The sequence below is a fragment of the Manis pentadactyla genome, chromosome 12, assembly GCF_030020395.1.
Source record: "Manis pentadactyla isolate mManPen7 chromosome 12, mManPen7.hap1, whole genome shotgun sequence".
In the NCBI taxonomy this organism is placed as follows: Eukaryota; Metazoa; Chordata; class Mammalia; order Pholidota; family Manidae; genus Manis; species Manis pentadactyla.
In genome coordinates, this window is record NC_080030.1 from 42,194,808 (window position 1) to 42,221,238 (window position 26,431).

Below are 26,431 nucleotides of genomic sequence, written 5' to 3' on the forward strand. Positions count from 1 at the left end.
TATATAGATCTTTTTTGTAGCTCTTTAAGCAAAATTTTATCAAGTCTGCCCCTGAGAAATTAATCATTCCCCACATGTCACTCCTTCCTGTTACTTACCCACATCTCATCTGTCACAGAAAACCAAGCTCCACGCCCCCATCTCTCGTAAGGCTCATCCTAAGTATTCCAACTCACATAATTCAACTTTGAATCCTCACAGCACTTAAAATCTTCACCTCTCCTGACACCTAGAAAGACACTGGCTCCTACCTCTCCAGCAACTACTTCACCCCATTTCCTTTGCAGTGTTTTCTGCCGCCACCAGGTTCCTCGATGTCAATGTTCCTCAAGGTTCTGCCCTCAGCCCTCTTATCATCCTCAGTTGACATTCTCCCTTTGAGGGAATCTCAGCTGTGGGTGGTCAAACCCAATTGCCATCCCACACCCCTCCCCCAGACTTCAGACTTAAATGCTAACTACCCACACTCTGCAGCTTCTCTGGAATGATCCAAAGAAACTTCAAGCTAATTGTGTGCAAAGCTAAACTCAGTACGTTTCCCAAAAAGTCTGCTTCGCCTCCTGCATTCCCGGTTTGGCCCTAAGGTCCTCTGATCCACCCAGGGCATTTAAGCATGCTCTTCGCTCTGCCTGGAACACCGTTCCTCCTGACTGCCTCTCTATTCATCTTGCAGTTGGCAGTTTAAACGTCATTTCCTCCAGGGAGCTTTGCCGACTTGCCTGAGCTGGGTTAGATGCACCCTGAGCTCTCCCTATTGTAATAGAGGTCTTCTTCCTCCCTGTGATGCTGTGATTTATAACAAGAATAAATATTTGGTCTTTGTCCCATTTCTTGCACAGAACTTCTAAAAAGCTTGGAATTTCCTAAGTGATGAGAGCAACAAAACATCTCTTTTTATGTTAATGAGGTGACTTTGGGGCCCCATGAAAGGATGGGCGCAGCTTACCAGGAAGCCACCATGAATTGAGGGTTGGAACTTTAGGCCCTACCTCCAAACTGCAGGGAGGAAGAGGGGCTGAAGGTTGACTCAATAGCTAATGGCAATGATTTAGTCAGCCATGCCTATGTGATGAAGCCTCCACAAAAACCCAAAGCCCTGGGTTCAGAGCACTTCCAGATGGGTGAATACCTGGAGGATTGGGGAGAGTGGAGGCCTGGAGAAAGCACGGAGCCTCTGCTCCCTTCCACATACCTTGTCCTATGCATCTCTTCTCTCTGGTTGTTCCTGAGCTGAGCTACATCCTTTTATAATAAACCAGTAAGAGAGCAAGTAAAATGTTTTTCTGAGTTCTGAGCTGCTCTAGCAAATGCATCAAACCCAAAGAGGGAATCATCAGAACCACTGAATTACAGCCAGTCAGTCAGAAGCACAGGTGACAACCTGGACTTAAACTGGCATCTGAAGTAGGGGCAGTCTTGTAGGACTGAACCCTTCACCTGTGCAGTCTGATGCTAACTCCAGGAAGATAGTTTCAGTTAATTGCTCAGTGATATGTTAAACACACACATACATATACACATTGGAGTCAGAGTCATACTCCCCTATTCAAAACCCTCAGGGGCATCCCAGCACAACAAGAATAAAATGCAAAGGCCCAGTATCATCAGTCCCCTGCCTGCCACTCCGCCCTCCTCACAGTCCCTCCCTCGTCACCAAGGTCCAAGCACTGAGTGACTGTTGTGCTTCCCCGTCTCAGCATCCTTCTCGCTGACTTGCTTCCCCACCCCAAGCAGCTTCCCACCTTCTCAAGAGCCTCTCCCGACCTTGCTAAAGCAGTCTCCTTATTACTTTCCACCTTCTTATACTAGCTTGTTTTTTCTTTATAGTGCTTACCACCCCTGGACACTAAACAAATGTCTAGTTTATTTAAAAATACATTTGTTTATTGTGTGTTTTCCCCACTGAGAGGTAAGCTTCATCCCACCAGTGCCTTGAAGAAGGCCCAGTATAGAAATAACGGCTGAATAAACAAGTACATGAATAAATGATTGATGCAACGGACTAACATTTTGCTGTACTATTTAATTACCTGTCTTACTGCGTACACCATGACCTCCACCACAGCAGGGACTGGGGCTCCCTCACTCACCCTGGAGTCCCAGCTCATGCTCAGCACAGTCTGATACACCATTAAGTGGTCAATGAATATCTGCTATCTGAATGAGTGCACAGACATGGTGAGCTTTCTCGAAAGCCTTCCCAACTCCATTCCTGCACACTAGAACAGAGCAAACCTATCCTCGACCCTTCAGCCCCTCTGATGATTCTACCATAGAAAATGGACACATACTTGAGATCTTTCATGTCCCCTCAACATTCAGGATATGGCATCTTAATCTCCTTCGTATGGTGGGACCCAGGAAAATGCCCTTATTTAAGATACACAGATTTTGCTTCTAATCTTAGGATATTCCTGGGCCTCCAAAATCCAAGAATGGTCTTCCCAAAAGACTTCAGACTCAGACACCCAGCCTACAGGAGAAATTCAGACTCCTTAGCACAGCCATTGTCCTGTCTCTAGCCCTCTCCCTCCCTGTGATGATAACTTTTATGTGTTGCCCTTCCCCAGTCAAGTTAGTACATCTCTGGGCCTTTGCCCACAACGCTTCCTATCTTGGCCAAAAGGCAACATCTCCTAAGTGAAAATGGCCCCTTCACAGGTGGCAGCTACTGACTTTCTCAACAGAATCAACATGTACTCCTGCAGTATGACATACATAACTGTTCTGGAATCCTCATCACCACCACGTGTGTTCACTGTTTGTCTCCAGGAAAGAATTCCTGTTACAGTCACCTTTGCTTCCCAGTTTCCAGCACAGTCCTGACAAACAGTAAGAATTTAATAGTTGATCATGGAATGAGTAGAACTTGATGCTCTGTATTGTATGTCTTGCCTTCTCAAGTAGGCTGTAAGCTTTTCAAGAGTATGAAAACTACACCCCCAGTTCATCTGGCATGGTACGTTGTACATAGAAAGCATATAATAAATACTCACTGAATAAATTAATCAATAAAGAATTAAGAACAACTTTGCAAAAGGCATAGCTGAATCTGTTGCAATAAGGAAATGCTGTATCAAGATGAGAAGCCAATTATTGATGCCTGTGTGTATACCAATGTATAAACCAATCTGAATGTGGTTTCCTGTGTACCTCTCTCTGCTTTAATATCAGTATGGATGGGTACAAAATAGCCTGCGGCTAGACCTTACTTATGGGTATTTTCTACTCTCTATGAAATCTTATGTTTGGCTTTTAATATAATCTCTATTTGTTTTCCACGGCAGTAAAACATGTTCTTAGAAAGAATGGACAAATTGACCTAAAATAGTAGAATCTAGAGAAGAAAAATCCTGCATCTCATTTTTTTAAAAGTTCAAGTTAACTGAGTCCTGGGCCAGGTTTGGGCAACCTCCTAAACTGTGTGGTAGTTAGGTGCTGGAGTAAGCAAGTTAAAAATTATTTTCTGGATGACAAAAATAGGTCCTCGCAACTCTTTAGAAAATTAAAGACTGCTTTATATGGCTTATCTGAGAGCTTAATCCTTTGCCTCATAATATCCATTTAATAAGTGTAACTTTTATTTGTATTTACTGTGTCTTCTAGTTAATAAACAGAGGCAGATAATGTTCTTCCTTGAAAGGTGCAAAAGAAAACTTCTGCCAAGAAATGACTGGTGGTATACACAGTTCAATGCAGCCCCACAAAATTATCTTGGGAGAGAATTATAGCTGCTATTTCAGCCTCTAGCCAAAGTTCAGGCCACACTCTGGACTCTCAACAAAACCCAGCATGACCCTTGGTCTGACAAGATAAAAGTTACTGGGGGAGTAGGCAAGCAAATTTTCTCACTAAATTGATGGTGTGGCTGGCACAATTTTACGTGTATTATACGTAATTAATTCATCTCACCACCCACAAAATATACCCTCGGCAGTACTATTACAACTAGAGTTGTTTTAGAAATGACGTAACCCAGGAACAGAGAGAGAAAGTAACGCACCAAAGTCATACAGTCAGAAAACAGAGGAGTCGAGGAGCCCGGCAGTCTAATCTCAGAGCCCAGGCTCCCAAAAGACGAAATCCTTGGGAATTCCACCCAAGGCATCACAAACCAAGGGCGGAATATGTCACCTCTGGACACAAAGTCATCACCTCACATCTCAACCCTAAACTCTTACATAGTAATCCCATTAGAAGTTGTCTACAAATATTTATTACAAGGCCAATAATACTGTTTTTCAGGGAAAACACTCATTCGATTTCCAGTGCAAAGGTTGAGAACTCTGTTGAGTTTCATGAAAGCAGAGCTAATGGAGCCGACAGTCATACAGGAGGATGGCTTGATGAATGTTTGAATATTTTCCTAAAAATATGATTAAAGAAAATACCTATCTTGACTCATAAGCAAATAGAAAATGATGTGTCGTTAATGGTCATGTACAAGAGTTCTGAAATTCTTTATGCACAAAGAACATTAGCGTTCACCATTCAAAACTTAAGGCTCTCTGTAAAATGTCAAGAGGTTTTCTCACTCACTTAAGAAAAAGATCTTCACCCTAAAATACAAGCAAGGGTTGATTTTTTCCACACTAATGGGAAACAAGAATGGCCTGGCGTCAAGTTCCCTGAGAGGTACACTTAGTCAATATCTTCTTATCTGTTTATCAGTTACTAATGTGTAACCAAATGACCTGACTGGAGTTTCATCACTTCCCCTTTCTCTATTCACACCAACCTGTTGCAAGTGCTAACAAATGGTGAGGACAAGAAGCCCAAAGTGAGATGCAAAAAACAAGGCATACAGATGACACAAAAGAGGGAAGACAAGAGAAAACTGTGGTTTGACACCACACCTTCTTATAACAAGTCTGACTTCCAGAGAAAATATGACCCTCTATTAGGAGAATAGTAACCTGCTCATATGAAGAAATACTAAGAAGCTCATTTAATAGCATTGCATAAGCATCTACTGAGCACCAGCTAAGAAGTGTGCTAGGACAAAGGATAGATATAAAAGGGGGAGGAGCAATAGGAGAAGGAGAAGAGAAGGCAGAGGAGCACAGCCTCTGCCCTGCGAAAGGCAGCCAACTCAAGAATGAGGACTCGGACCTTTCGGAGAAGTCATTACAGCCACAGGACTCCAAATACCAAAATTAGTCCTATTTCAACACCGGTCAGCTCTGGTCAGCTTCTGAGTGTGATCCATAAATCATGCAATTTATGACCCTATCATAAATGGGGACAAGGTATCATCACATGAAAAAATCCACACAAATGTACAGAATTGCAAATGGAAATTTTCATTTACAAAATTTACTTGGGAGTCTGTAGGTCATTAGGGGTCACACCACTTCACATGCAATAACCTTCAGGATAAAATAAAGGAGGCAAGGTCTTTGGTGGAAATGTTCTAGACTGAGTCAGAACTCCTTGGATTTAAACAAAAAGCTGCCAGTAAGAGCTGCATGGCTTAAACCTGTCACCAAACCTCTCTGGCTCTCAGTTTCTTCTCTGTAACATGTGAAGTCTCAACTCCGTTTTCTAAATTCCTTTCCAGCTCTACAATTGTGTGGCCATGATTCTGTCCCATGTTTCTGAGCAACAATAACCTCTGTAACCATCTAGAATTTCTTCAGTTGGTCTCATGGGTACACCACCCATTCTTCAAAATCTTTCCTGAGAGTAATAAAATGCATGAAAATGAGCTGGGAAGTGGAGATAGCACCACATTGAAGTCTGCTCAGCACTCCCTACCATGACCAATTAAAGATGACAAACATCCATTCCATCAGAGGAAGCGTCAAGGGTGGCCACTGTGTTTCTAACTGCTAAATGACTTGCCCACAAAAATGTCACTCTCTAATATTAGGGCATGAGAAAATAGGACAAAAAAAAAAAACTAGAGGAAAGGAAGACAGGACATGGAGAGACGAAGAAAAATAAACTTCTGTATATTTATTTAACATATTCTTAGTTCATAGCTCTATCAGGTAGGAACCTGAACAGAAGAAAATATAGCTAAGGTATCAAAGACAAAGTAAACATAATTTATCGACTATGGCTCTGCCCAGGTTAGCACGTATGGTGGGAAAGAGTCCCAAGGCAAATCCACTATTCTGGAATAGGAGACAAATTTGGATATGGTTAAAAATGAACAGTGGTTCTTCTTCACAGATGACTTCATCATGTAAGGCCAAGTTCTTAAACATAATAATTTAAATGTCAACACCTCTGGGAAGGGACTACGAGCTCTCTTAGATGTGGAAGTTAAAACTAAATCTTCAGGGTTTCTCTTCTTTGATTTTCCAATCCACCCCACAGGAAGCAAGCTCAAAGACCAACTTTTCCATTTGTTATTGATGCAACAAAGAAAAAAGTCTTGCTTAATTCAGAGAAGATACAGTACCCCCACTCTGTGGTGTAGCAATGACAACATTTGCAGATTGTCTCATCTGGGGACCCAAGGACCATGGGGAATATGTATAAAGCCTCACACTCTATGGGTCTCTTGGCCAGAGAAGATTAGATTGACATGTGTGCTATGCCCTTTCAGGGACAGTGATTCCATACCTTGTGGGGAGTTTTAGAGTTTTAGCAGGTACAACTGTCTCTTTGAATTAGGGTAACATATACAAAGTGCTCTCTAATATCACATCCTGTATTTTCCTAGTAAGCATCCTTGCCACAAGCATTTTTGCCTCAAGCATGGTCACTGTGTAATTAATTGGCCTGTGTAACTTAAGGCAATTTTGCCATAAGAGATAAAATCACAAAAAACAAAAGGAGGGCACCCTTCAAAAGAACATGACAGAACAAGAAAAGCAAGTAACAAAATTAAAGACTTCATTGCAAAATATAAAATATCCGAATACATTCAAACTGCATAGTGTAGATTCATGGCAATACTGTGCAAATGACTGAAAAACTTGTGAGCAACATCTGATGTATGGAAGACAGCCAATAAATCCTGTGAATTTATTTAAGTTGAATTTAATTCAGTTGAATTATATGGAACTAATTCCATGATATCCCTTGAAATAATTAGAAAGACCTCGACATATTCATAAATCAGTCCTGAAATGTGCCCAATTGCCTGCCTAAGTTTTCCATAGGCAAGAATAGATAAAAGAGCAGAAGAAATTTTGAGTTTGGATAAGTCATTCCCAGCTTGCCGGTATTTTCTAAACCACTATCTAAGGGACTTCAGAATAAGTTATTTAACACGTAAGTAACTCTGTGCCTCTCTTTTCCTCATTGGGAAATAGAAATAATATAATATTTTCTGTGGCTGGAGTAATTGATGGCATTGGATGATGTTTATGGAAAGAAACTAAAAATGCTAAAACCAGATGCAGATACTAACCGTTAAAACCTATTTTGAAATACATATATAGTAGTATATAGAAATACAATAAATCAATAACTCTAAAAATGATTTTAATTATGTAATCCTGGACTCTTCTCTCAAGAAAACTGCCAGGAAATCCCATCAGCTCCCCTTTCAAAGTAACTGCAATTCAAATTCATGATATTCAAGGAAATAAGTTAACTTTTAAAATATGATAATCATAGCAGAGATTTTTTTAATAGTACACATCCTTTAGAAATGCATATTGAGATGTTTACAAATAAAATATTATTGTCAAAGCAGAGTGATGAGTACATGAGGGCTCATTATGCTATCCCATTTCTATAAAGGTTTGGAAACTTTAACAATAAAAAGTCAGATGAGGTCATTCCTCTCCTCAAAATCCTCTATTAGATCTCCAGCTTTTTCAGAGTAAAAGCCAGCATCCTGACAATTCCCTAAAGGCCCTACTCACTGACTCTACACCTCTCCATTCTCCCCTTCACATTCTTATTCTACTCAGTCACTCTGGCCCCTCTCTTATGCACACCAGGCATGCTCCTGCCTCAGGACCTTTCCACTGCTGCGACCTCAGCCAGAAATGCTTTTTACTGGCATATCCTCATGGTACCATTCCCTTCCCTATTTCATATCTTTGCTTAAATGTCACCTTCACAGTGAAACCTTTACCAATTTGTCTAATTGGTTCAGCAGTCTCTTCTCAGTGCCCAGAAGAGTAGCCATAAATATTTGTTGAATGAAAGAATGGGCAAAGTGAATCAGCCATCCAGTGAACCTAGTAGAGGTTTTACATAACAGAGTAAGAGTAAGAGCTTGTCAGCGGGCTGCGCCACTCTAAACCAGATTGCCAAACAATGATTTCAATTACTCCTTAGACCAATGGTCCAACATGGTGGCCAGAAGTCAGCAAAGTTAATAGAGCAAATTTTTCTAGAGTCTAAGACTCAAGTGGTCAGAACACCCACCGGATGCCTGAGCTGACCCCTCCTCCTCCAAGCACCCGGCCACCAACATCAACTACCTGATCAACTCGATGGACATGCTGGGCTTGCAGCTGTCTCACACCCTCCAGGACAACATGACATTCCTAAAGACCAAACCTGAGGATTCTAGACAGGTCAGCAAAGGCCTGCCCCACCGCCTCACCACCACGTGGCCACCATGTGGAGTTCAAACTACTGAATCCCCACATACCCAGTTAAGAAGGTGGTCAGGGTGGTGTACCAGCGTCACACAACTCTCCAGAATGGATATGCTCTAAAAATCTGCTCAGGATTGGGAAGAATTTGTTTTTAAAAGATTTGGTCAATTTGTATTATCAAAAAAAGATTAGATATACAATGTATTTATAACTTTTTATATATAAAAAAAGTAGAGATATATAATTTATTAGAGAAGAATTTTCAAATGATTTTTTAAATGGCCTGATCTTGAAAACAGGATAAATAAATACTGTGAAATGCAAAAAACAACACAGCTGCTCTGTCACTGTTTGGAAACATCAATGTCTCAGGCCTCCCTGCACTGGCTGGCATGTTCCAGCCTCTGCATTTGCAATTTCCTCTCATTTCTGGACAGCAGCTTCTAGAGCTTCCTCCAGTTTCTAGACAGTATCCTCTGATGATTTTGTCTAGACAGTGAAGTCAGAAGCAATCTGAAATCTCTGGGGATAAGGTCTGATTACCAGTCTCTACCCCCACTTGCTTGATCTTACAAAACTTGGCCTTGGTCAGAGGAAAATCAACATATATCTTTATTACCCTTCTAAGTGTTTTTTATAGCTTTTTATGCTGAGCCCTGAAATGCTCTTCCTGATTCTTCTCCTATAGTTCTTCAACCTATAAGCATGCTATGAAGCCAAAAACAATCCATCAAACAAACCATCCTTGGACTCATGACCTTCCCATCCTCAGTGACCTGCTCAAGCCTAGCTCACATTCCACTGGGGCAAAATCACTCAGCTGTTAGCTGGTGACCTCAGCTGCCACCAGCTAAAGCTACAAGTTTCTAAGCAGCTGAGAACCCTGCAGAACACACTTCTAGCTTTATCCCCCAGCTCTGCCTTGGAATATGACTCTGGGTGTTCTCAATGTCCTTGGGTTAGGACATATGGAAAAGGTAATATGTCTGAGGACTTAGGAATTCTCACTCACACTCTATTCCCCATGGTCTCACCAAAAGACTTCAGAGAATCATCCCCCAGAAAACTGCACACATTATCTGACCAATATTCAGATTACCAGATCATTTCCTTACCTCTCTGACTCCCGTGCATCTCCTTTTTCACCCCGTTGCCTTGCTTTCTTTACAAACCTCCTTGAAGCCATGCGCTGGAGGTCACCCATGCCACACACCATCTCTTCATCTCTACAAGCCCACCTGTAGCCTCTCATTGAGGCCCCTCCTTCAGCACACCAATCTCTGAAGCCACCACGGCCAAGCTCAAGTTCTCCTGCTATCAAGTCAGCTACCATGCTGCAAACCGGGTGGGTGGAGAACCCAACACATCTGTTTCAAGTTTTATCTAGATGGGTGCTGTGCTTTTTCTTTTTAATTTAAACCTTTCACTCCAGAAAGCTGTGGATAAAGTGAAGGTTCCTGTGGCCAGGATTCTCACCTGGCCCTAGTTGGCTAGCTCACTACACCCATGTGGGCAATATGTCATTATTGACTCTCTATAAAGGGCCCTTCCCAGTGGTCTGTGCGATACAGCGGCTCGGCTGTAAGGCTGCAGGAGAGCAGAACAGAGGCTGGAGTGGTGGCAGCGCCGAGGACAGAGGCCCAGAGGATGGCTGTGTGGGCAGAGGGGCCCAGAGGCAGAGACTGGCTTGCTGAGTGCAGACTAGCTCTGAGTGAACGGGATTCTAGTGATTGACCTGCCACCGTGGAAATAAAGTTGGGTATAACCCTTTCACCCCACGAACTTTCTCCTGTCATTTCTTTGCTCACATTGAATCCACAGTGAACTTGCCCAGGGCTGAAACCCATTCGCAAGACAAAAGCATTTCAGAGAATTACTATTCTAAACTACTATTTTCTGAAATCCAATAATACTGTGAAAATAAGAGAATTCCTCCAAACCCACCAAGAAAAGTGTTATTTCTATAACCCTCACTATATTGCTCATTCACAAAAACTACCTAATTAGGACTTCTGATGACCAGGTCCCTTTTGCTAGGTCCTACTCCCTGATTTTTCTCCTCATGCAAAATTGCAATATTGTAATTTTACAATGTAATAATTTCCCTTCTACTTTAATTGTCTACCTTTTCAGGTAACAATGATCAGCTATATCATTCTGTGTTTACTCAAAACCTATGTCCTTAATTTTAATTAATGACAAAAATAAGTGCAAATTCGACATTGGAGTGCCTCCTTTTCTAGTAGGAAAAGACAGGCAGGCATCTGTGTACAGCTAGAAGGGGGGGCCATAAAAAATATCCCTGAGGCTTCAAAAATGAAACACAGTGAACAGTGAGGCAACATGGCTAGGGCTGTCAGATTTAATCAATAAAAAAGCAAGACACCCAGTTAAATTGAATTTCAGATAAACAACAAATGCTTTTTTAGTATAATATCACATTTTTTAGTATAATATAGCATTTAGTTGTACTAATTTTTTTGTTATTTATCTTAAGTTTGAAATTAGCTGGGCATCCTATATTTTATTTGGTAATCCTAAATACGATGCTTTTAAGAGAAGGCAACAGAGATACACGAGTCCAGCAGAAATTACAGAGTTGAATTCAGGACAGTAGGAGAGGTTAATCACCACAGGCTTAACCATGCTTTTCAAGAGACAAGTCTGTTCTGGACAAAATAAGGCAATTTTGAAGGTGCATTAACTCTTGGGCCAATAGGGTATCACAGTAAATTAATGTTCACCCATTTACTAAAATTACCTAGGAGTTTAAAAAACTAATGTACCTTCCGACTCACATAGCTAAGGTCACCAAAGCTCACTTGCTTCTGGGTTGGTGCGGTACCATGAGGCCTACAGCTTTAATTAATCTTTCTCATTTTGTCCACCTGCAGCCACTTTCCTTCGTGTCGATCCAATTAGAAAGTTTTGGCTAAGACTCTGTGAGATCAAAATGATCATCTTCTGAGGAGAAATACTGACTTAGGAAAAGTGGCCTTTGACCTAATCATGCTTTCTGTGTGTAGCATCGCCTGTCTGCAAGGAGCCACCAGTATGCAACAGGCAGTGCAAATGCCCCTCAAAGTATCTCTGCGGTAGCTTTGTTTCCAGTGTCTTGGTGGAAATTGTTTTGCTGAGAGGATATTGATAGCCCTTCCACAACCGGAAGAAAATACACCTTGGTCAACAATTTTTCACAAAAGAGAAATGGGAAAGGCAACCTCAAGAGGTCTATAGTAACTTCTCCACCTCATACTGTTTTTCTTTCACACGTACAAAAGCCATAAAATGTTAAGAAAAGCATATTTAATATTCCTACATGCTCTCATTACCTTATGAATTATAAGATTAATATCACCTTTTAATATATTTTAACCAACTCTAACAGCTCTTTAACTCATTAAAAGAATTGAAAGTGAAAAAAAATCAGTTTTAATTATAAATCCTATTCAAATAAATATATATTTCTATAAAATATATGGTGTCAAACCATCTTGGTTTAGTACAGTTATAATCCATCAGCTATGCTCTCCTTTAACACATTTATTAGGAATATTAATTATACTTTGGACATATGGTTCCATCAATTGCCATTCTTATTAAACTTACATTTCATTTCCTGGAACAATATTAAACTACAAGAGGAAAAATTTAATAGTAAACAGTATATAACCACATTGGAGTTAGTAATTAGCCTCAGAGAAGACACATATTTTTTCAAATCAGGGACCATGTTACAAAAAATTTCTATTGTAACCTGGTTACTGGATCAAGCACAGACTGAATTATTCTTTAATTTTGCCAGTCTTAAGGTGAAATACCTATTATGAAATAATGCAAGCCCCATATTCATTTATGTTGGTAATTGTGGAATAAAAATAGCACCCAACTGGCTTAGATATCTGAAGAGTCAGCCTAAGTCTCCAGAGAAATATGGTAAATAATTCCTAACCTTTAAACACTGGAAGCAGAAAAAAGAAAAAGAAGAAAATCCTCCATCACAAAGTAAACAAGATATATTCATTAGCACTAAGAGGAAATAATGTAAATGGAGGTATAGGAAATGAGTCTCCACATGATCCTTAAAACTGAAGCAGCAAAATGAGATTAAATATTCTCACATGACCATATACCAGTTAGAGCTGGTCCATCCAGACAGGCACAGCTGCTGCACCCACTTTGGCCTTCACTGCAGCTTTGCAATCCCTTCATTTCACTTTGTTTCCACTCTACATGCTAGAACTGTAACAATGAGTATGGCGTGGCCCCTATGCAGAAGGCAGTGCAAATGCCCCTCAAAGTATCTCTGCGGTAGCTTCGTTTCCAGTGTCTGGGTGGAAAACAAGCTGTCCTCAGTGAACAGAGGCTGGTCTTGCCTCCACTTGTTCAATGTGAAGTTGGAGCTTTGCCTGCACTAGCTAAGAAACTCTGGGGAAGTCACTTCACCTGTCTACATTTCCATTGCTTCACTTGGAAAATTAAATGGTAGGAACACATCATGTGTAAGGTCCCTCCTAGATTTAAAATGCTGTGATTTTATGATTTTATCTGTATAAAGAGAGGATTGGACCAAATGAGCACTATAATTCTGTTCAGATTTTAAATTCTTGACTGGGTTTCACACATGCAGAGCAATGCATAAGGTTGCTATCAGGAATACTTTGTAGGATTTTATTTAATGGCTCCCTCTGATATTAGCATGGAAAACCATCCTCCTACTTAATGGAAAAATGTGTAAACATGCTCTCAGAAAGCACCATAAAAATAGCCACTTCCCATAAAAACTAAAAGCAGCAGCCTCGGGACATAGTCTAAGATTAAAGCATTGTCACAACTAAATAGAAAAATTTTACAAGGAATTAACAAACCAACTCACCAAGTAAATTGATTGGTGACAACGACATCCATCAATTGTTTTTGCATAATATACTGGCTTAAAACTTGAGCTCCAGGGTACAAATCCCAGACCTAGCATCCCTAATCCTCCATTACTGGTTGTGTGACCTTGGGCAAGTCACTTCCATTCTCTAAGTCTAGTTTCTTTATCCAAAAAATAAGAATAATCACAGTATCAGTTTCTACAGGTGTAAGGATTCAGCAAGATCATTCATTTAAGGCTTTTAGCAAGAGGGCTGGTGCACTATGCCCAAAAAATACTAGCAATTGGTGTTATTAGTTATTCCTCTGAGTTTTATTTGGTTCATTCAACAATTTGGCTCTATAAATTACTGGGACGTTATCCTGTCAAGGACCGGGGCTGGAACCGCAGGGAGAGCCAGAGAACAACACTCAGCATCTCTTCTCAGCCTTGCCTGCCCTTCTTGCCAAGCTAAAACCTCCTTTCATCAAACCTTCTTGGACCTCTGCACCCATCGATGGGGGTCCTCTCATTCAGCGCCCCACCAGTATCTCTAGCAGTCCCTTCTTTATGACAATTCTTATCCCACTGCTTTTCAAACCAGCTCTACAGTTATCTCCCTCACAAGACTATAAGCAACTTGACAACAGATAAGGTATCCAATCTCTGTAGCTACCACAGAAGTCAGGACATAATTAACAATCAATTAAGCTTGCTGAGTGAGTGAATACATACATTAACTAATAAAATCTATTAAATGACTCTACTCCAACCTATAAGATTAACGTAACCCATAAAACATATGGGGGAGACAAATCTATCTACAACCATAATGAATGGCATTCCAGGGAGATTTTGTGGGGAAAATGGAAGTTCCTATGGCCAGGATCCTCACCTGAACCTAACATCAAGTATGTAACTGGCCTATTGCCAGGCTACTACTTCCACACCCACGGGCAATAAGCTGGTATATAAAGAGCTGTGCCCAGTGCTCTGGGCAGAGGCAGAGAGGAAGGATTAGAGACCTGCAGACTGTTGGACGCAGACGTAATTCTAGTGCTCCACCTATTGCCAGGAGAACAAGCCAGGTAATAAACCCTTTTATCCCAAGAATGTTCCATTGTCATTCCTTGGTTTCACTGAATCTACAGTGAACTTGCCCAGGACTGAAACCCAATGGCAACACAGATTTCCATAACAGAGCTACCAAAGAAGGTTCTATTCATGTACACAGTGAAGACCTGAAAGAATGCCAAGTGGAAAGCCCACCTGGTAGAGGTGGCATCTGAGCTGAACCTTGACTTCTGTGTAGAATCAGCCTAACAGAGAGGTGACAAGAAGAAAAAGAAAAGTACATGTCAGAGGTGGCGATGCTTGTGAAGAATAGAAGTAGCCAAGTGCCATTTCAATAGGGTTTTGAACAAGAACTTCATGGAGTGACTAGAGATTAGCTGGAGTCAGATTATAAGGGCTTTGAGTCCCACACTGCAGAATATCCATACATTCTGTGACTAGTGAGGAGCCATGGATAGCTTATAAGCAGAAAAGGGACAAAATCAAGTATATACTTCAGGCAGTAAGCAAACTGAAAAACTGAGTTTTAAAACTCAAAAGCTGAAAAACCAGTGAGGAACTTATGCCAGCAATAAGAGAGAGCATGGAGTGTGTTAGAGAAACAAGAGAATGACACGAGAGACATTTAAGGAGAAACTCCTTGCCTGTTTTTAAGATGTACTAGAAAATGACAGGTATGGCATTTCTGTTAACTACAATAGTTCAATAAAGAAACACTAGAAACTGTGATCACTTCTACAAGTTACCTAGTTACTTTGTTAGCCATTTACTAATGTCAAACACAGCCTTGTTAGAAGAGGATTGAATTCATTATAGAAAAGCAACTCTGATTTCATCAATCGCAATTGCTGATCATCAAAAACAAAGAACAAAGAACCAGAGAGCTCTGGGCCAGTGGGTTGACAGTTCCTCATTGTGTGGAGCCTAGAACCTGAATTTCAAGTCCTGTGAGCACTGGAGAAGACCATGTTCACTTCTTACCAAAGCAGGTACATTTATACATGTTTCTGAGGCTCCAAAGACTTGCTGTTAGTTGCTGACTCTGGCAGAATCACACGAGGAAAAGAGCAGCCTTGAGAACTGAGCAATATGGGAAAGCCATACCAGACGGTGCCCTGGGCTTACATGCCAGGGTGGAGTGCCTGGATGCCCATTTCCCTTATCGGTAAATGAGTATTCTAAAAATGCCAAATTGGGGAGGTCATTAAAAATAGCACACATCCTATTTGCCGAAAGAATTCTGCAAATACTTTATAACAGAAAAGAGTATACCAGGAAAGCTTTAGTTTGTCCACAATAGACTTCAAGGAACTTAACCAAACATGCGATTGGAAATTTGGTGCAACCAATCAACTGTACTGATATTTAGGGGTTTAAAGTTGTGTAAACAACACTACAGCCTGGTGCTTGGCAACCATCTGGCGAACTAAAAGAAAAGAACCCTACTGGGGAGGCTCAAGTGCTTCAACTACCTTCAATTATCTAAACCCTTAAGGAAAACCTGACCATGCAGACTCATGGGCACAGGTGCGTACTGGTAGCCATCCCATAGGTTGCTTCCTACTTTCGTCATCATATCCTGTGGCAAAAGTCTGCAGCCTCATGTTCTTTTGGATTTGCCTTCTTTGTATCTAGGCAATATCCAGAGTGTCTGCCTACTTCGAATCCTGCTTTGGAAGATGAGGAGTAGGGTGGGAGCAGCGGTATGTTAGTCCTCTGCACCCCTTTTACCATCTGCTCCTGAAACCCACACGGTTTAGCGGAATGAACACTCAGAAAACCAAGCAGACCTGGGTTTGAAAAGCCCTCCTCAGGGTTACAAATCAGCAAAAACCTCAGTGGCGCTCCGTGGGACCTCTCCTTACCGCATGACACACAGTTGCAGGGAGGTTAAATGTGGTAACTCTCAGAGAAGGCAAGACAGGGCACATGCATGGACTACATGCGAGAAAAGCCTCAGAGTCGTTCTGTTTGGTTCTGCTTTGTTAATTGCTTATTCCTGCTTCAACCCCAGAGCAATTATAAAAACTGCTGAGATAAGGCCCAGGTCTCAGTGGTTTATTAATCACCTGGGTGATTCTGAAATCATCCTTGATTCTAATGCACAATCAGGTTGAAAATCCAGTTTTGTAGATGCTCTATAATCTTAGCTTCTGTCCTTCCTTCCCTGTTTTCCCTTTTTCCAAACCACAGAGAAATTCTCTCCTTCCCTCCGCCCATCGTAGCTTCTCCATAAACTGCTTACCTCAGTTTCAACTACTTCCTTCTCTGGGATCGCTTCAGTCCACAATGCTTAATGCCCCTCACTTTTTTATTGATGTATTTATTTTTACTTATTTGGAGTTTATTGCAGGTACTTTTGTTTTGTTTTTCTAGCGAAGTACCTGGCATACATTAAGCATTTCAAGAAATACTAGCTTCCTGCTTCCTTTAGGTTGGAAAAGTTTAACTTCTAACCACAATACGGTATTAAAGTTGGTCCCTTGAAGGCAAAATAAACAAATATAGGGAACTTACAAACATTCCAGACTCTTAAAGATCTCTCCTTCTTCAGCACAGAATTGCCAATTCTCTTCTGAAGAAGTAATAAAAAAAAAATAATCGCCCCTGACATCTATGAACTCAATCTTCACAACAGAGAGACGTAGGTCCTATTTTGACTGGCATTTTACAGGTGAGTAAACTGAGGTACGCTGAGCCAGAGATGACTAGTAGGCAGGAGTCAAGCCAGAAACGCAAACTGCCCAGCTCCCAAACCTGTGCTTCACTCACTCTATTACATACAAGCAATGCTCATTATTTGCCGTAGTCATGTTCCATAAAGTTACCGCAATGAACTGGCAAATATGAAGCCACGGCTCCTGGGGAAATGGGTCTCTGGTCGTAACGATTTTCATCAATCAATCAATACACAGCTTTGTTGCATGTGTGCTTCTGTTTTAAGACAGCTTATTTAACTGTATTTTTGATTCACTAACACTGAGCTCACAGGCAACAACTGGCTCGTGCCTGCACGGAGCTTCTCTAACACACACATCTCCATCAGACACATCACACCGGCTTCCTGCTCGTGGGAATGGTAGACAGCCCAGCAGCACCGTGCTTGGGGGGGTGCATTTGAAACAGCAAAATACCAAGGAAAGCACAAAAATGCAAGCACCATGGCACTAGTAGACCCCCAGCAGTTCCCTCGTTCACAGTAGGAGAGCTGAAACAAGCAGACCTTGGCACCCTGCCTGGCCTGGGCTGGGAACATGCATGTGGGGTGACTCACAGGAGAGTGCCACGAGTATTGATTTGGGGTTACAAATACATTTTAGCAAGTAGGTAAATTCTTAAATACAGAATCTAAGAATAATGGGCATCGACTGTATTCGGGATGCTTTATGCCCCTGTAGTCCTTCTTTCTACTTTAATTCTGGGGGAAAAGGGAATTTACGAACTCCCCACAGCCTCTAAATCCCTTCTAAAGATCCCCACCTGAATGGCCTTTCAACCTGCAAGAGACCTGAGCAGAGCAATATAACTGGTGCTTCCTGGCCACCACCAGCCCAAGCTTCAGCTAAAAGCTCCTCATGACATTCATGTGCCATGTGCTTTGCTAGGGGCTGAGAGAAATACTGCAATGAATAAATAAGATATGGTCTATGTCTGAACCAGTGCTCAGAGATTCCATCTATTAGAAAGGAAAGCAGCTTCTAAAGGTCCCATAAGATTTTTCAGATAAACTAAAGAAAAACTTCATGTAACTAAATTGGGTCTTGTACTCACAGTAGAATGTACATCCTTTCTGAATTGCTCGGAATATTCCCACAAAAATTAATTATAAGATCTTCCCAAAAAAGCAGAAGTCAGAGCAAGCAAGCATACAGGACCCTTCAAAACAATTCCGTTTCTGACAATGTTATACTGTGAAAGTTTTACCAAAACAAAAAAAAATTAAAATGTCTTCTTGAAAGACATGAATCTTGGATGCACCTGTGACTGATCAGGGGTGCTTTTGTTGACAGTCGGTTTAAAAGACTTTGGGTAAATTCACATGGATCTAGAACTCCTGAAACCTGTGGTCCACAGCGGGGACAACAGCCAGGGCTGCACTTCCTCCATAGTAGATACATGTGCAGAATAATTGTGGCCTTAGGATTTCACCTACTCGTGCAATAAGAATCCTGGCTGCTATATGCTAACACTGATATATGAACTGCTAAGAATACAAAAACACATTTTATTTCATCTATGCCATTGATGAGCTATACAGTCTGGAACAAGGCAGCCAAATGAATGAATGAATGAGCTGTAGAAGCAATTCCACTCAGTGAAATTTTTGTCCTGATTTTGTTAGATTTAAGCTCCTATCCTAAGGGACAAAAAAAAATCATTTTTGAAATTTTTAATGTAGTGAATGCCACTCTGAATGATTAAAGTCATATTCTTACACCACTGGTCTTCCTGTGTAGGTGGGAACTCTGTTAAGCCCTGTTTCAAGTCTCATTAAAAACTAGATGAAACAGGTCGATAAAGAAATAAACCAGAAAAGGTGGAAGGAAAAATCTGGGAATACAGAGATGGAACAACTAAAACAGAAAAGAAAAAAGAAAGCTCAATGGGGGAAAAAAGCCAAAAAGAGTTGAATGGAAGAACATTAGAAAACAAAGCAAAGTAACAAGAAAATATGAGAAGGAACTATTAGGAAAAAAAAGAGCAGCAAAGGAAAGAGGAGGTATGCCAATGCAAGAACGCTTCTTACTAACATCACTTAGCTGCAGGAAACCAAAAGAATTGTCTTTTACTTTCAGGATCTTAGAAGAAATCCCAAGTCTCTATGGGAGAAAAGTGAGTCAAGGTGCCAAGAAAACTGCCCAGAAAGTAGTGCCTGGCAAGCACCCGTCAGCAGCTGGGGCCCTACACACGAATATTTGGGAGAAGGCAGAAATAGCCCGGCCTGGAGAAGCAGCCTGAGATGGAACCCAGGAGCGGTGACCTCCGGTGCAGACAGCCCTGCAGCTTCTGAGCTGGTGGCGAGCGTCTGCACATTAAACTGCAGAGGTCCTTTGCTCTCCTTGCAGTTGACAACATTTGGGGAACTCTCAAAAAGAAAAACCCCATCTGAGTTTGTTGAGGGCTGGTTTGGAAATATCTAGCCCCAAACAGTTCTTAATTAACTTTACGAACTTCAGTGAACATCTATGATTTTCAAAAGCAATAATTCATAGGAGTTTCAGAAAGCAGAAAATTAAAAGGCAAAGTAGCTACTATCTCATTAAAATGACATGTGTGACTAAAGTAGATGTTATGGGGAGCAAAGTAAGGATGCCATTTGTCCCTCTAAAACTTTCAGAGATGACACAAACTAAAAAGAAATCCAGGTTTGTTTGCATTTTCTTGATTATCTGGGTTGGTGACTATAAGCACTTACTAGATTTATGGTATTAGTATTAGTGATAATAACATGATGGAAAATTTTGACTCATTATAACTACACAAAAATGAGTGAAGACATGAAAGGATTTGATTTCCACATAGGATAAATTTCTCCAGGCTACACAACAGGCATCTAGAAACACTACCTACCCAAACTGACTCCAGCACTTTATTGCTGCCACCAGCATCGTCCTCCTCCTCACCACCAGTGCCCCCACTGGCACTGGGGGTCCCACCCTCACACCACCATATCACTTCCAAGTGTCAGTCACGGCATTTCTTATCTGACCTAGCTTCTCAAAATTACTAGTTTATTAACTCACATAAAATTTCACCAGCTGAGGCCAAAATCATTGTCTTTCTCTCCTTCATATTTTAAGAGGGTCTAAAAATTATACACACAATTGAAAACATTACGCATTAATGCAAAACTTCCTTGATTACTCCCAATAGTATCCTCCAAGGTGCAGAACTAAGAATTATGGTTTCTCCCCTCATGAGACCAAGAATATCATAAAGGGGCTACCCCTTCGCCTCCAGCCCAGTCAAGTCCTCAGATTTCAGAGGGCAGCATGAGGGTATGTTTCAGGGATCAAAGAAGCCATACCTTTTTAAGAAAATGACAGTATGCCTCAATTCATTGGCAGAGTTTAAAATATAAAATAAAACTACTAGATCCGTTTGATGGACTGCCTCCTTTCTATGAAATCCCTTACACTTTCACTTTGGGTGGTTGAATACTGAAGTCACAGGCAGGCATTAGATGAATGAGGTTTGTGCAGAATATGCATTTTAGAGAAAAATATCAAAATTCATATCTTCAGGTAAAACTATTTTCATGTAATCATGCTTTTGGCTTTTAAAATATATATGTCTATAAAATAAATGTTCCTTATGGTAAGCCAGCTGCAGATGATGATAAAGATTTTATTTAAATTTGGCTTGCACAGAATATTATGTCATATTTTCATCAATCTATATTTGTAGTGAAATGCTTGACCAGTTAAATCTGTTCTTCCCTTCTTTTTAACTGAGAAAAGCACCAAAACAAATATTAATATGTGAATGAGATAATTAAAATATGGAATGTCTGCATAGCTCACATGCTATCTCACTTGACAAAATTACTCATGTCTTGTCATTAATGGAAAGTTTGACATCTTTTATAGTTTTTCCTGATATCTATTATTCCTGCCATTGCCATTTCTTGCCCCCCTCTTTTATATCCTTGGAACAATAAGAAACCAAAAGGCTGAACTTGAATTTTCCCACATGAGAATGTCATATAGTAAATACATTCACAAAAGTAATCTAGGGATTCACATTAACTGAGTGTGAGAAAGAAGATGAGAATAAATGCCAATTCTCCTTCCGGGGCTTTCTACCAAGCAGCCACATGGAGTAGGCGCAAATGAAATGGGATTGAAGACATGATTCCATTTTCAACCTAAAATACATTCATTCCCAAGGAAATACGCGGCTTCTTCCACCACTCTTAGATGAACCCAAAGTGTCAGGTAAACAGTAATGACTTAAATGAATGAGAAAAGTAAGAACAGAAAGAAAGGGTGCTAAAATCTCAACTAAATACAAGGCAAGAGTCATTGGGAGCTTGAAAATTAGCTATTCAGATCTCTCCCTAGAGAAGAGCCTTGTTCAAAGTTCAGAAATAGTTTTAAATGATCACCAAAGGACAAGAGAGCCATTCAACGTATGTATACAAATTATTAGGGCACTGACTGTAAGACAGAATTCTGGTTTGTATGTTTAGCAAGCTTTGTGGACAAGTGGGCAATATTTAGTCTTTAAAAATAGTGCATAATTAAAACTGAAATAAGCACGGAGCATTCAATACCTAATCTGAATTTTAAAAAACAGAGTGGATATAATTGTTTCATCTTCAATTTTATTCAAACTTCCTAAAGTTGTGTGAACACTAAAAAGGAGCCCAGGGTAAGTGGCACCTAGCTGCCTTCATCACGAAATTTTAAGTGAGATACATCCTGCAAAGTCACAGCTTGTCTGTTTATGCATTTATTCCCTCTTAATAACAATTTGTTGGGACATGTGACAATATTCCTCACATTAGTGTATGCCCAGGGCAGTTTATCTATTATCTGTATTCATCATAGATATGACTGCAAATTGTGACCAATAGAAGTAACCATAGTATCTTAATGATAAATGATGTGAACTTCACATAAATTCTCTTAACGTCCTAGTGGGACACCCAAGTGGATGACCCACACGATAGCACCATTTTACAAATGGAAAACTTAAGAATCAGAAATAGGAAAGCGTAATCTAACTGACCTAAAGACACCAACTAATTTATAGGGGAAAAATAAAGATAATCAAAATAGCTTTTGGTTTGTGTGTCTAAAACAACTTCTGTGAATTTTTTGTTTTCTACCAACATAACATTTTAGGCCAGCAACTTTCAGACTTCTCTGACCTCAACTCACAGTAAGAAATACATTTTACATCCATCAGCACCTAAGCATATATAATTAACACAAATTTTCAGGAAACAAAATCCACCTTTACTAAATGTTATGCACTCTGATATTTTCTATCACATTCTTTTCTATCCTAGTCCTTTAAAAATATCCTAGACTCACAGTTTAGATTTCAAGATCCCCTGGGTCATGACAGCAGTTTGACAACACTGCCTTTCGCTCCCAAAACTTAACAACTACTGAAGACAATTAACTGTTCCTTAAAAAGTCTAATCAATTCTTTTCTTTTTACCCAGAGTTATTCAAACAGGAAAAAAACTGAGATGGGGAAAAATACTAAATAACATCTATCCATTAGAAACAACACTTGCGGAGACCCTATCCTCGCTGCCTGGGTAATAAGAGGCAGAATACAAACAAAAGAGGAAGGGTGTTATGGGAGACAAATGCACAAGAAAAATCATTCCAAACCGAAATTTCTACTCAGAATCCCATGCGTGTGATTTTTTACTTAATTTTTGAAACTTTTGTGTCATTTTTTTTCATCATTCTAAAAGTATGTGAATATCATCTAATGCAAAAAGTTTAAGCTGGAGCATATTATAGTGATACTATTCGCCACTGGGATGATGAACAATCTTGAATAAAATGTGATCACCGCTTTATTTGACCATGCTCACTTTGTAATTAGCAGCAAGGCAGTAAATAATCCACCAAGGAGCAGTCTCATTAGTGCCCATTGAAATTCAGTCGCATTAATTTGCAATAAAAGAACTGAAAATTAAATGGAAAAGAAAATCGTTTCTGGAGTCTACCATAAGGTTATGGAATTCACATCATACCAGTGCCTTCCTTCACATCAAGGAGTTTAAAATGTTGTGTGATAAGACTTAATCGTTATACTTTGTCCTAACACTTTTTTTTTAAGTGGGTCGAATAAATTATCTTTCTCCTTCCATTTTAACCCTGAATTAAAACAAATGAAATCAATTTGAATTATTGATATATTTAAGCTCTTTAAAGTTTTGTTTATTGTTTGTCTTTTAAGTTGAAACTCAGGCTAGACCTGCTTGTCCGTGGGATGCTCTAACATCCTTGGAGGAGGCCGGAGGGGATGGGGTATGTTCAGATGCCCCAACAGATTGCCCTTGGTAACCTTTGGGCCAACCTGCACCTTCCTGCTATTTCTTCTGCTGTAAGTATCCCTGGAAATGGAACACGGAATAGAATATGGCCCACAGCTTGCGTGTGGAAGGACAGGGGGCATGTGGGGGGCAAATCCAGGCACCAGCGTACAGTCAGGCAATGTCTAACTCAGCACCCAGCCATGTGGGCGCCCTGAGACCTTCCAAACCCAACCCAGGGCATACCTGCCCACAAAGGGCACAGCTTTTCACCAGAAACATTCACCTAAGCCCTCCCCAGGTCCAACCAGAAGAGAAGGGAGAAACTGTCAGAGAAATGGGAGGAAGATAAGAGGAGGAAAGCATAATCTCTACTAGGGGAAACAATAATATTAATAAGGACACAAAACACTTGCCACTTAAGTCACAAAAGTGTTCCTGTGAGCCCTGGGCTGCCCAGGCTTCTTCTATAGCCACTATAAGGCACAGACTCCAGCTGACCCGGTACCTTCCTGGGACCTTCTACGCCTGGAAGGCCAGAAATGTAACTTAGCTGGCAGGAACGTATTTCAAAACACGCGTTCTTCAAATACGGCATGTTTCAAACTCACAGGACACACAGAAATCTCGCCTGTCAAGAGGTCTTATGCCAGCAGTCTGCTCCGACACGGACCCAGACAGGTAAATCAGAAATCAGACACTTGTTAAGACCCATTCAACTACTCTATTGCTCTGCGGAGAAGCACAATTCAATCCTTAAGCCCTGGAGCAGTGCAGGGGAAGTGGGGAAAGTAAGTACCAGGAATCGCTTCCCCAAAAATAACCAGCAGCAGCAGCAGCATGTGTATATTTCTAATCCTAAATTCTAGGTGAAGGGAAAACTTGGGAGCACGTTAGAACAAAATGTTTAAATAATAACAACAATGAATAAAACTCTGAGCTGCACTAACCCCAAACACCTCCGGCCTTAAACACCGAAGTGGGACCTCGACTAGGGGCTCCACGAGCTGCGTGCGTTTGCTTTGGGGAGTTTCCCCCGACAGAGCCACTGCTTTGGACGCATGTCCAGCATTAGCCAGGAAGCGCACGGGGTTTCGGATCAGCCCATCACCAGGTTGGGAGGCGCGTGGAGAACAGAAAACAAGTTTGAAGCCGCCAAGCTAGAGAACCGGGCTATCGAACGCGAGACCCGCTAAAAAGAACCCGGGGTCGCAGCGCGCCCGCCCCTCCCACCGCCGGCGCGGCGGCCTCCCCGTCGGGGCGCGGGCGGCGCGGATACCTGTAGAAGGCGGGCGGGCCGGCCTCGCGCACCGCGTAGCCGCTCGGCTCGCTCTCCAGGTAGTAGGGCACCTGCTGGCCGTGGGGGTGCAGGAAGGGCGAGAGCTGCGGCGGCGGGTGCAGCAGCATCAGCGGGCTGGGAGACACGCTGTTGAGCTGCGGGAAGGCCCCCAGGCCGTTGGCGCCGAACGCCGCCGTCTCGGACCCGGGGCCGTAGGCCAGGTCGGCCTGGCCGTAGACGGGCGCGGAGGCGGCGGCCGCGGCGTTGAAGTCGTAGGCGACGCCCTCGGGGTAGTTGTACACGGGGGCCTTGCTGCTGTCCACGTAAACCTCGCCCAGGGGCCGCTCCAGGGGGATCTTGAGCTGCGGACGGTTGAGGGGCTCCAGCTCGTTCCCCGGGATCTGGTGCAACAGGGCCATTCCGGACGCTTTGGTGTGGAGGGTCATGGTCATGGTCCGGGGCCGCGGGCAAGGCGCAGACCGACTCCCCGCGCGGCAGAGGGCTCAGCAGCCGACCCGCCACCTGCAAGAAGAACACAGCCCGCTGTTAGAGGCGACGCAGGGCATGTCCCGCCGCGACGAGAGCTCTGGCCCCGTCCCGGGAGCCGGCTCGGCCGGGGGAGTCAGCGGCCAGACGCGAGCAAGTGCAGCCCCGCGCGAGCGCGCTCGCCAGGTCCGGGGCTCCGAGTCTCCAACTTTAAGTACGGGTCTCCCGAGCTCATATGCATCACAAAGGTGCTGGAGGCTGGCCAGAGGCTGTTGCCTTGCACTGACATTGGCTTTAACACCGCTCCAGGCGCAACTCGTTTTGGAGCGATCCCAAAGAGCAGCTTCCCTGAACTTTACTTTAGTTGTCGAGGCTGAACGGAGGCTGAATTTCACTGCAGGAGGGCGGGGGCGCAGAGCGGTCTCCTAAAGGTGGCCCAGGGAAGACGGGGTTTAAAACAAACTTGGAAGACTAATCCAGGGGCTGCTTTCTAGAACGTGCTGCCTTATATGAGCCGTGCCAGACTCCGATCTATCTCTGTTTGTCTCTCTTTCTGTTTGATTCACTCTCCTTGTTGGCTGGAAATATGTAGTGTGTACATAAAATGACCCTGGGGAGGACCACTCTGTAACTGATATATGGCAGATAGAATGGGGTATGCGGTTGCGTATGCAGCCAGCCACAGACAGCTATATTTAGCAGCTTCAGGGACTGATAGGAGGCATCTGGGGGCAAAGGGGGTGGGGGTAGGGGAGCTGGGACTCAAGGTGTACATATAGAAAGAGCTGCATCTTCAATTAGAATACTGTGGGATCTCAGTTTCCTCGTTTGAAAATTCTCCCAAAGTGGTCCCTTGCAGCCACAACCTTGTGAGATTCTCCCAGCCCAACTTGTATGTTTGTGTTGGACCGTAGTACTGTACTTGCTCCCGTTAGGAATTCTCATATGAAAGATGATTCACAAAAACCTTTGGTTAGGCGCACATTGGGTATTCATGCCTTCCACAGGTTATGCAACCAAAACTTCAAAAAACTGAATATGAAACTTGACCTATTCATACAAATTGTGGCCTCAGGTCATTAACCAAAGCTTTGGCAACTACATTTCACTGTTGGTCTAACCAACAGATTTTAAAATGCAATGTGTCATTTCTGTTCTTTAATCCTACAATTGGACCTTCTCAGTTCACTTGGGCGAGGATGTACAGAATCAAACAT

The 26,431-nt window shown here is 42.0% G+C and overlaps 1 protein-coding gene across 3 annotated transcripts in view; it reads right to left on the bottom strand.

Annotated features, from left to right (window-relative positions):
- ESR1 (estrogen receptor 1) overlaps nucleotides 1-26,431 on the bottom strand; it is a 319,262-nt gene that overhangs the window by 205,549 nt on the left and 87,282 nt on the right. For all 3 annotated transcript variants that reach the window (XM_036911872.2, XM_057489098.1, XM_036911871.2), the window contains exon 2: nucleotides 24,729-25,250. In XM_036911872.2, the coding sequence (XP_036767767.1) occupies nucleotides 24,729-25,180 (452 nt within the window). In that variant the 5' untranslated portion in view covers nucleotides 25,181-25,250. The remainder of the gene's footprint in view (nucleotides 1-24,728; nucleotides 25,251-26,431) is intronic.